Source organism: Quercus robur, chromosome 1, assembly GCF_932294415.1.
Source record: "Quercus robur chromosome 1, dhQueRobu3.1, whole genome shotgun sequence".
Classification (NCBI taxonomy): domain Eukaryota; kingdom Viridiplantae; phylum Streptophyta; class Magnoliopsida; order Fagales; family Fagaceae; genus Quercus; species Quercus robur.
This window is the reverse complement of record NC_065534.1, coordinates 38,949,230-38,961,431: the sequence shown is the minus strand read 5'-3', so window position 1 is coordinate 38,961,431 and position 12,202 is coordinate 38,949,230. Positions and strand designations below refer to the sequence as shown.

The 12,202-nt window shown below is 34.0% G+C and overlaps 2 protein-coding genes across 2 annotated transcripts; both read right to left on the bottom strand.

Moving 5' to 3' along the window:
- Positions 1 to 589: 589 nt before the first annotated feature.
- LOC126708694 (uncharacterized) lies at positions 590 to 1,048 on the bottom strand. The gene has a single exon (XM_050408588.1). It carries the CDS (start codon positions 1,046 to 1,048, stop codon positions 590 to 592), a length of 459 nt encoding a protein of 152 aa, XP_050264545.1.
- A 1,357-nt stretch (positions 1,049 to 2,405) lies between these two features.
- Positions 2,406 to 3,455, bottom strand: LOC126708621 (uncharacterized). Its single transcript, XM_050408477.1, has 2 exons — positions 3,054 to 3,455; positions 2,406 to 2,963 (listed from the first exon to the last, which is right to left on the bottom strand). Exons 1-2 carry the CDS (start codon positions 3,453 to 3,455, stop codon positions 2,406 to 2,408), a joined length of 960 nt encoding a protein of 319 aa, XP_050264434.1.
- Positions 3,456 to 12,202: the final 8,747 nt, after the last annotated feature.

Sequence of the window (12,202 nt, the reverse complement as noted above, 5' to 3'; positions counted from 1 at the left end):
GCCTGCCCTTCTTTGCATGTTAGAGCATCCACAATGGTGGAGCTAAAAATTTAGTTTTTTAGCTTCACCAAAAGTTACGTTATCTATTTTACCTACATATATGCTGCAGTAGTGAATCTATTTTAGCTTTTAACACAATAAAATAATATAAACATCACAATAAAATAATATATCCACTACAATAAAATAATATATCTTATACAATAAACAACAATCACAACCACCTACAACCGCCACCGTTACCGCCGCCGCCGCCACCACATGATAGTAAATAATCGTCTAGTGTTAACAAGTGATTTTTTTAACCCCAAATTATACTCATACATTTTTTTTTTTACTAAAACAATTTCTCAATTATCATGATAGCCTATTATCGTCTCAATTGTCTAGAAGCAATCTTGGAACAATGTGAACTATGAAATGGAGGAACTTTATAAGAAAACATATAAAATAGAACATATATTATAGCAGGAACAATGTAGTCCATAGATTTACTTACATACATAACTCAAACCAAATTACAATAAAACTCACACACTCGCACAAGTTCCTATGACTCATGCTTCTTAACATACAAAAAAAAAAGTTCCTACGACTCGCCTTGCAATTGCCATAAATGGTCAATAAGGTCCGACTGGAGTTGAAAATGAATTTCTCGGTCTCTAATGCGTCCGTGTCTCTCAATGTATGACAAAAATTCATCACTTTGTTCACGTAACATTTGCAAAGGAGGATTATCCAGTCCATCATTTTGTTCATAATCCAAGTCTATCACTTCATTATCATCCCGCTCATCTTCAACAATCATGTTATGAAGAATTATGCACACTTTCATGATTTTTTTTAGAGTTTCAAGATGGAAAAATCGTACAGGTCCACGAACAATTGCGAAACGTGCTTGAAGCACTCCAAATGCATGCTCAGCATCCTTCCTACACGCCTCTTGGGCTACTGCAAATAATTTATACTTCTGTCCTTGTGGAGCTGGGATTGTTTTCACAAATGTTGCCCACTTTGGATATATGCTATCAGCAAGGTAATATCCCATTGTGTAGTCATGACCATTAATTGAGTAATGTATTGTAGAAGCACGTCCTTCAGCAAGTTCATTAAATATATGAGATCACTTTAAGATATTAATGTCATTATTTGACCTAGGTAACCCAAAAAATGCATGCCATATCCAAAGATCATATGATGCTACTGCCACCAAAATAATAGTAGGCTCACGAATATGACCACAATATTGACCTTTCCATGCAAATGGACAATTTTTCCACTTCTAATACATGCAATCAATTGAACCTAATATACCTGGAAAACCTCGGCGTTCGCCGTGAGCTAACAGTCTAGCAATATCTTCATTGTTTGGCTTTCTTAAGTATTCCTCAAAGAAAACATCAATTACTGCAGTAAATTTTTTTTTTCAAACTTTCTAATGCAGTAGTTTCTCCAATCCGCACATATTCATCTATCAAATCACTTGATACTCCATATGCAAGCATTCTAAGTGCAGCAATTGTCTTTTATAATGAAGATAAACCAAGTTTTTTGGCACTATTTCTTTTTTGGACAAAGTAAGAGTCATGAGCTTCTACCTTTAGATTGAATACGGAGAAAAAGAGAACGCTTCATCTGAAATCTCTTACGAAATAAAGCGGGTGGATATATTGGTGTGGGAGCAAAATAATCAAAAAAATGCCTCTCATATCCTACCAAATGATTACATCGGATAGAACGACGGCAACGTTTAGGTTGTGATGTTTCCATAACAAGTTCTTCGATTATCTCATCTTCATTTGAGTCATCAAGAAGGAACTTGCGAAACAAATAGTGATTCATGGATGCAACCTTCACGACAATTGGAAATCAATTATTACTATAGATGCAAGATTAAAATCAAGTGACATAAGCCACAACAAAATGAATATAACCAATTCACACACAAGTCACAACACAAACACATACATCTAAAAAAAACAACTTGGAAATACTATGAATGCTCATTGTTCATAGATTTATTCTAAGACCTGTCATCTCAAAACCAAGCATATGATACTAGGAATGTTCAATGAATAGAAATAATTGGATCAAAGACACTCATAGTGGCTGTAACAGCAAGATATATAATAGGCACTCATAGTGGCTGTAACTCATAGTGGCTCTAACACTCATAGTGGATCAAATAATAGTTTCATTGGATCAAAGAATTATATCAATGCCTATCACAAGACCGAATGGAATTTAACAAAAGATAAAAAAGATTGCACTTCAAAATCTTTGTTAGATTGAACTTCAAGTCACAACACAAATACATACATCTAGTTTAAGATTAAAGTCAAGTGACATAAGTCACTACAAAATACATAAAAGCCTAAACTACATTCAAAATACAATTAAACCCATTAATTACGTGAACTTCGTCTTGCCATGATTTTCTCTTGGAGTTGTTCATAAAAAACTTTTTGTGTTTCGGTCAAGCCACTTATATCTATCATCATGATTCTCTCATCTTCTAACATTTCTGTCATCTCAAATTTTTTCTTCTTAATCATGATCCTTTCCTTCTCAATCTTAAGTTTTTCTTCCTTGCTTTCCTTCTCAATTGCAAGTTTTTCCTTCTCAATAAACATTTTTTCCTCTTCCAACCGAGTTACATCCTCAATCAATTTCAATTTCTTGTTCAAATATTCCCCTACATCTTTTTCGATGGCTTTGTTCTTTCGAATGGCCTTTTCGGCCTTCCTACCAATAGGTCTCTCAAAATTGGAAGTTTTACCAAGTTCGGACCCACAATCCCCTTCACTAATAGATATTGACTCCGAAGTTGGAGGCACGGATGATCTCGATCTAGCATTGTTAGGATTGGCAAACTTTGGTTGGTCCTTTAACATGAGCCAACAATGGCCAAGAAGAAAGGGTTTCTTGTGCTTTTCTAAATACAAAGTTTTCGCATTGGTGATCTAAAAAAAATTAAAAGAAATATAACATGATTAATATCTTCAAACTATTGGTGAATGGACATGTTAATACTATTGCAATATAATTTATACCTTATCTTCTTCGATTATACCACTTTGATGAAGTGCGTTAACTTGAGCCATACACCCGGAAAATTTATTTGTCTTTTCACTAATCGTTCCCCAATGACTTAGCAAGGAGATAACAGTACGTGCGGTACCGGATGAATTGTACTGCATGAAGTATTCCCAAACTTTTTGACGAAAGTTATTTTGTGTTTGTTCATTATTGTTTATGGTATCAACACTAGTATTAAGCCATGCTGCCACTAGGAGTTTATCTTCCTCTACACTAAAGTTAGAGCCCTGTTTTCCTTTTGTAGAAGAGGCATTTTCAACTTGTGGTGGAGGTGGAGGTGGAGAATCAGAAACTGACACAGGAGTATTTTGAGACGTTCCCAAAAATTGTGAGTCAATTTCTATATCCCCGTTCATGATTGATACCTGTGATAAATGTTAGGTCTCTACGTAACTCTGTGTCCCTACGTGACTTCATAAAATTAGAAAAAAAAAATATAAATTTCCTTGCACACAGAAAATTTCCAAACTAACATTTATATCAAAACTTAAAACACTTAGAATTATAACAATAGTACATGATTATGCATAAATACTTAATTGACATGTAGCTTAATCTCATTAAAATGACCACAAGAAATCCTTTTTGTGTGCTTCTCTTTGTGGTTTTGTGCAACACAACAAATTACAGAGACAACAAAAAATGTAAACTTCCCTGCACAAATTACAGAGACCACAAGAACTTCTATTACAAGAAAACCACACAACAAATTCCTGCAAATAGAAAATTCCCAATGCATTCCAATACAAATACATTATGTCCATTCCAATACAAATACATATACATTTTGTCCATTCAGATGTTATACCCAGCAAAAACAGCAAAAAAATCCCATAGTGACAAATCAAAAATCACATACCTCACATAGTTCAACATCATTGCAAACAATCCTACATAGTGCCAACTGCCAACACACCATATCACATAGCTATATTTTTCACATAACACCAAGTGTATACAAAGGTTTTTTTTAATTTTGCCGACAACACACCATTTTTCACTGCAAAATAACACCATAACATTGCATGATGACACAAACCCAGAAAAATTAAGCCAAAACAACGAACACCTAAATGAAAAAATTCACTGACCTAAAGTGGATCGGCTGGGACAGCAAGGTCTGAGGCGATCTGAGAGAGATGGGCGGCTGGGATGGCGTTGGTCTGAGGCGATCGACGGCTGGGACGACGATGGGTTGAGCTTCGGCTGAGACGACGTCGGTCTGAAAGCTTGAGCTTGAGAGATGGTGAGTTTCAGGTGAGATGGTGAGAGTGAGCTTGAGAGTTTCAAAAAGGTGAGAGCTTGAGAGAAATTTCAGATGGGAGCTTGAGAGTGACACTGAGAGAGAGCACGGTGAGATGAGAATAAAAGAAATGAAAAAAAATAAACAAAGTAGTATTATTTTAATCCGGGGGTGAATAAAAAATTAATTTTTTTTAGATGTTTGCTACAGTGCACATCTATAGATAGATGTGCACTATACCAGTTCAGCTAAAAATTATACCTATACCTCCACTGCTGCATGGCCGTTTTTGGTATTTTGGTGGAGTTAAAATAGCATTATAGCTATTTAACTCCACTGCTACAAATGCTCTTATGAACTTATGTTGTTTGGGTGTTTATGTATAAGGATGAGTTTTTTTTTTTTTTTTTTTTTTTTTTGGGGGCCTAAAGTAAAGGGAATGCATCAAAGTTTGGCTCCCCAACCAACCATGAATAATCAACTCATTTGAGACTTTACTTTCATCTTTTGAGTTATTTAGGAATATAAAATTAATTTCATTACCTTGTTTATTACTGGTTCTGGGTTAGGTTTCCTAACCCTTTATGGGGCAAGCTGTACTGGGCAATTTTGGACATCCAAATTTCAAAGTGACCCAAACTTTGGACATTGAGAACTCTAGCTTGGTCTGCCCTATGATTTTTGAATCAAAATGATCAGCAAAATTCTCTTCTTTAGTATTGACATTATCTTTTTATAGCCCTCCTCATCAACAGACTGATGCTTATTGGTTTTATCTCTTTACTGGTGGATATCAGGGTGCAGGCTTATTTACTCCAGTTTTCTTTGGTGGTTGTATGTTTTATTAGTTGAATAGGATAATAGTGATCTTTTAATAACTAATTTGGATCAATTTATCTTACTCGTGAATCTTATTGAATATTTGACAATTATGCCCTGTATTGACTACTAATGGTATATGTAGTACCAAGGTGAGAGGCAAGGGCTTGGTATCACAACAGCTACATATATTTGTTCTATAAGTGTAGGCTTAGCAATATCAAAAAGTACCAACTCTACAACTAACCATGAAATGACAACTAAAACTAGAGACAGCTTAACCATGAAATGACAACTAAAATTAGGAGCATCTAAACTATGAACTGTACTCTCTAAGCATACTTTTCCCTAAAACTTAAATCATCAATTTCATCTTAAAAAATAAAAAATGAAGAGGGAGAAAGGGTGTTAAGGGTTTCACTTTCATGTTGAATAATAAGTATCCTATGTTCAGCATTACTTTTCAGCACTTCTTTCACATAGCAGTAAAATTGAATGTTCATGTTCAAAGAGATAATTGTTTCTCAAAATTTTTTAAAAACAAATGTTCAAAGAGATAAAGAATGCATGTCAGATATATCTCTCTTAATTATATACTAACAATTATCATCTTTTACCCAAACAAAACTCTCTAACCTTAGCAAACCCATGGATTATAGTTGAAAGCAGAGGGAAATCACCCATCGTAATAAGCAAAAGACAGAGGTCTCAAAAGACAGAGGTCTTACAATCTTCATATTAAAAAAAACCTAACATAAAAATGTTCAAATCCAACCTTATATTCACAGCATTTGATTGTTCAAGATAGATTTACGAGATCTGCAGTAAAATATTTATGAAATATAAAGGCAAAATCATGAAAACCGAGAGAAATAAGACTGTACCAATAGAGGGCTCACAAATTTCTCTTCAGCAGACCCACAGTGCCGCGATGGGTTTACAAGTTGAAGGTGAGGAAGTTGAGCAACATGGGATACCTGGGTTGTGTTCAGAGTTGGGAGTCTGGGATTCCTTCGTGTGGGTTTCTGGAGTTTGAGATGAGGGAGGGATCTAACGCAGTGGAGGCGAGGAAGTGAGGGGCAATGAGATCCTTAAGCCAGGTCCAAATGTTGAGAGGAACTGAGGTATTGCGCAGACAGGTTCGAGATGAGGAAGATGAGCATCACTCCTATTTATGATGTTGGGCTTTTGCACAGACAGGTTTTGATATTTTGCCAATTTTGGGTTTCTGAAGTTGGGGAGGAAAGGGCGTGAAGAGGAGAGAGAGAGAGACAATGCGGGTAGGATTGGTGACCGTTCAGTACACCAGATTTGCAATTGATATTTGTGGGACCCAGTGAGTGACATAAAGATGAGTGTTTGAATTGAAAAACTCACGGAGATATTCCACCTAAACAAGCCACAAATAGAGTTATCGGAAATTGGGGTATTTTTGAGTGATGAGTGATGAGTGACGAAAATTGAGTGATGAGTTTTGAGTGATGAAAAAAAATAAACCAAACAAGGCCTTAGTTTCTAATTTTGAAACTAAGAACTCAGAAGCTCAGAACCTCACTAAGAGTTTAAGAAAATTAGAGAGAGAGAGAGGAAAATAGAGAAGTTTATGAGAGAGTTGCTCTTCTCTATTGGTGTGTCTTGAAGTGTTGATGAAGAGCTCTTTTTATAGTTGAGTTTAAGGGGAGGGGGGGGGGGGGGGGTTTAGCAAATAATCTCTATCAAAATCAGTCTCAATCTTCATAAAATTTTTAGAAAATTGTTCTTAGAATTTGGCCAAGAATGGTAAGTTCAGCTTTAAGGTGTTCTTGTTGTTTGGGGTAATAGCAGTTGGAGGTTCTGATTTAGCATTAAATGCTGATTGTCCTCAGCCAATGAGATTAGAGCATATATTAGGCTAATGATCTTGGTTGTCTGCTGCTAGTATCAGAGCTTCCTAGGATAGATTGTGTCACCCCAAGCTAGGTGTCAATCTTGGAACCCTTTATTGGAAACTCTACTGGAGATCTCCTTGGTGCCCTCCAAACCACATTTCCTTAAGTTTCCCCATTAGGGCTCATGTGCTTGGTTCATGAACCAGAAAATATACATTTTTGGCATGGTAATGAGCTATTTATAAGTGATTCTAGAAGCTTCTATGGTCTGTTCATGGCCACCCCTTGTTCTTTGACCAAATGTGTTGGAGATGAGAGAGAGAATGGCTGGCTTCAGCTTCACAGCTTTATGTCTTGTCAGCACAACTTTATGTCACATCAATAATCATGAAAATCAACTTGCTAAGGAAGAGTGTAAGCTTAGCTAGACATGTATCCCATTCTGATATGATTTAACAAGATTAAAATGATGGTAGTGGGCCCTAATTGTTAGCTTAGTTATGCTGAAACTTGACTAGTGGCTAGTCTAACCACTTTAGTTACTTAAGTGAGCTTTAGTTGCTGAGATTTGCACATGGGTTAGGCTATCTCAGCTGGGTCTTGTTGTTGGGCTTTTTTCGGCTTGTTCATCCCTACAAAATGAATAGTTTTGCCATGGGTAATATACATGAGCTTTTATAGTTAGAGTTTCTTATGAAAAAAAAGAAAAGAAAAGAAAAGAAAAAAACAAGCATAGTTCCCATTTTGTAGAAGAAATAGTTTTGAAATATGGGTAATATGTCATAAGCAATTTATGTTTCCCATGAGTTAGGAAATTTAATATATCAAAATATGTTTTTGCCAAATAATAGTTTTGGGCTTTGAATATAATTCTTTTGCCAAATAATATTTGGGCTTTGGTAGAATAATTGTTTGCCCAATAGTTTTGGGTTTTATTTTTATTTTTTATAGAATGTGCCAAAATAGTATTTGAGCTTTTTGTAAATAGTTGCCAAAATATTATTGGGCTTTTACGAATAGTTGCCAAAATAGTATTGGGCTTTTTGTAAATAGTTACCAAAATAATATTTGGGCTTTTGTAAATAGTTGCCAAAATAATATTGGGCTTTAATGAATAGTTGCCAAAATAGTATTTGAGCTTTTGTAAATAGTTGCCAAAATAGTATTGGGTTTTTGTAAATAGTTTGAGATTTTTGTAAAAATATTACCATGTAGCAACGGGATTTGTAAAAACGTTGTATAGCAACAGACTTTAGAGTGCCATGTAGCAACGAGCTTTAGAGGTGTTGTGTAGCTAGACAGGCTTTAGGGTACCGTGTAGCAATGGATTTTTGGGTGCCGTGTAGCAATGGGCTTTGTAAGAGAGTTTTGTTGGGCTTTTTGGGTTTTACCCATAAGGTAAATGAGTTTGGGCTTTTATAGAGATGACATAATTTTGTGGCCCATTTTTGGTAATGGTATTGGTATGAGAAGTATTTGTGTGGGCCCAAGTTGGGTAATATAGGAAATATTTGTGAGAGCCCAAGTTGGGTAATATGTGAGAAATAATGGGTAATATTTGTGAGGGCTCAAGTTGGGTAATAATATTGGAAATATTTGCGTAATTTGTTGGAAATATTTGTGGGGGCCCAAAATAGTTTATGGGCTTGTATGAGTATTTTTGTGAGTGGGCCAATGAAATTAGGACTTGAAAAATTGTACCTCAACAAATGTCAAGTTAGAAATTTGGAGAGAACAAGCTTTCAATTGAGAAAGACAAAAAAAAAAAAAAAAAAAAAAAAAAAAAAAAAAAAAAAAAAAACATGAAACATAAGTTTAGTAAAAGAGGAAACAAAAATGAAGGGCCATAAGACTTGATTCCTACTATAATTTCTTGATCTCAATCGTATATTCATATTCTTGTATGTTTACAAAACCTAAATCCTTATTCTCCACCAAACTGATGCTTCAAAACCCAGGTTACAACCCTCAATTTGCCACTCTCCAAACTTCCCAGAAACATGACAATCAATTTGTTGCAACCTAAGTCCTCACAAGCATAAAAAAAAAAAACCACCTTTATTAAACAAGACAACCTTTAAACTCATCAATTCTACGATTGTCCTATGTTAGAGTTAGAAACCCAAATGACACATGTCCAATGGCTTTGAGTTGCCTTGACAAATAAAGACCAATTTATTTGAACGACGTATGCTAAAACAAGGGTCTCCTCATGGTTCAAAAATCAACATAGAATAAAATCCATCTTAATTTTAAAGGGTTCATTACATCTTTAAATCTTATGACTCTGTAAAGGACTTTTCTCTAGTGAGATTCACCAAAGCAATTTATTTAACGACTAAAAAAAGCAACTTGCTAATGTGGCTGGATTGAGATTTTATAATGATGCATTAGCCATCAACTTATTTTGTTTATGCACAACTCTATAAAAACCTTTTTTTTTTCAAAGTACAATCATTCTTTGACCTAATTTTAGAAAAAAATAAAACTAAATAAGTTGATGCACAAAGAATTAAAACTAAAATTAAAATTAAAGAAAGGATTAAAAAAACCCAAAAAAAAAAAAAAATTACAGAATGGAAGAAAGCTGACAATGACGGCATGAAATTGAGTGACAAGAGTAGCGACTAACGAGGTGTGTGTGTTCAGAAACACATAGGAATAAATAGTATATATTAGTAAAATATAAAGAGTATTATACAAATTTGGGCCAAATTCTCAATTTTTTTGGAAGTAATGTTTCATTCCGTGGCAGCCCATTATTTTCGGAGGAATCAAAGATTGAATTATTGATTCATTAAAAAAATAAATCATTTTAGAATTTTAATTTTACTGGAAAAAAGAAAAAGAGAGAGGATAATTTACAAAAATTTCCTTAGGTTTAGTGGAATGATACTGTGAGTCCGTTTGGATTGAGCTTATTGTTGCTGAAACTGAAAACTGAAAACACTGTAGCAAAATAATTTTTAAATGTGTGAATAGTGTCATGGGACCAATAAACAGTACATGAGCAGTATGTAAACAGTGCATGAATAGTGTTTTTTGTTCCCTGCACAGTAATTTTACTGTTCACGTGCAGAGAAAAAAAAAAAAAAAAAAAAAAAGCATGAAAACGCAGGGCTGAAACGCAACTTTCAACCCTTCCCAAACGCTCACTGTATCCCAAAACTTAACAAAATAACACTCATCCATTAACAGAACATTCCAAAATCTAAGAAAATTCTCTTCATCAAGTTCTAACCCATGGTTGAATGAATAATTTTTTTATTAATTAGTATTAAATATTACTATTCAACCAACTTAAACACCATAGGCACTTTCCAGCAACTTCTAGTTACTTGATTTCTTAACATTTTGAATGATCGAGTGGTTTCGTTTTGAGTTTATTTGCTCAATTTCTTTAAAGTTTTGAACAATAGATTTGGCTTCAAAGTTATTTTCGTTATTTGGGTTTAAACTTTAAATATTTGAACTTCTGATTTGAGTTTAAAAATTTGAACGTTTAAAGTTTAGGATTTGAACAATTTCTTTAAATTTCTTCTTTATTCTATTCTAATTTGGGTTTAAAGTTTAATTTCTTGGTTTGTGATGGTTGGTGTTGTCCAGTTATTCACAACGTCACATAATATATGGCGGTGACAACTATATCTCCACAGAATTTACGCTTTTTCCATCCATGATTATCTTTTCTATGTGATATTCTAATTAACTAAAGGTTTCTCTTTGCCTTTTGCTTCACTAGGCTTTCCTACTTCAACTGTACAAATTCTTGAAAGTTTTCTCTCATTTCATTTTCATCACCTCCAAAAACATTTTTAGTAACTTCCATAATTTATTATCTCTCATTTCTTCCAAGCTTAAGTAAATCTTTCATTACCAAGGTCTTCACAGTTCCATCAAACATCTTAACTTTTACTATACCTATTCTCACAACCTTTATCTTTACTATTTGCTGCAGCAACTGCTGCATCCGCGGACTTTAATTTCTGACTACATGACTTTTCTTAGACTCCTCTAACTTACCTTTCAACTTCAAACATTAATACTGATTATGCCCCATCTATGCCATTGACAATAACAGCACTCCATATATTATTAATTTATTTCTTTCCTCAATCTAGTCTTTGATCTTGACTTCTCCTTATCATTCTTCCCATATATATGACCCACTCCTACCACAACTTAAAATAAAAAATTCACCGCAGATGCCCTAACTTTTAAAATATCTGTTTGTTTCTTGACATTCATTATCTCCAATAGATTTTTTTTTTTTTTTTTAAATTTTAAAAAACCTTCTAATTAACTTTAATGTCTGCTTACCAACTAGTAGTTTAATTAGTCACTAGGGTGCCCTACAAAGAAGGGAGCAAGGTTAAGAGCAACAAAGTTGAATCCACCTCAATCTTAGTTTCCATGGTTTTCAATTGAGTAGTTAATCTATTAAAAATATTCAAATGATCTCTAATATTAGTTTGTCAACAACTTTGGCACATACACTTTCTATAATTCTCCCCCCCCTCCCCCCCCCCCCCCCCCCCCCATAATTCTTGGGGAGAAGTCTTATTCAACACAATACTTTACATTCTCAAAAAAAAAAAAAAACTTTACCTCAACATTATTCTTATTTTATTGGGCTCAATTAAGTATCCTAATAATTTTGTATTAAAAACAAGTCTAAGAACTTGTTGACATCAAATAAAAGTATAAATTTTAACCCCAAAAAAAAAAAAAAAAACTCATTTTAAACTCATTTGTTTACATATCATACGATTCTATGATACGATACAATGATAGATACTTATGTAATATATGATTTATGAGTACTTTTAATATGTTTTATATATAATACGAAATATATTGTGTATCGTATTGTACTAACAACAATGCACAAGTCATGAACAATAAAGCTACACCCTATTTTTAAGGCACTGACACACCTCAATGTTGGACTACTATTTTTAATAGGATTAGTAAAACCTCCTTTTTATCCTTCTAGTCATTGTCAATATGAGATTCCAAAAACAATATAGAAAATTTGAACTTCCCCTCATAGGCGGGACTTAACATGGTCCACTGAAAACCGAGTAAGGATCATAATAATTTTTTTTTTTTCAACCTATTTTAGACCCAAATCCAATTTGACTCGTCCGACCTTACTTGTCAAGTCTAGCAA

Excerpts from the sequence above, each read along its gene's own strand:
- LOC126708694 (XM_050408588.1), bottom strand. The coding sequence starts at position 1,048 with ATGGGATATTACCTTGCTGATAGCATATATCCAAAGTGGGCAACATTT.
- LOC126708621 (XM_050408477.1), bottom strand. The coding sequence starts at position 3,455 with ATGAACGGGGATATAGAAATTGACTCACAATTTTTGGGAACGTCTCAA. Across the intron at positions 2,964-3,053 it reads GTATAATCGAAGAAGATAAG|ATCACCAATGCGAAAACTTT; the intron begins GTATAAATTATA and ends AATTTTTTTTAG.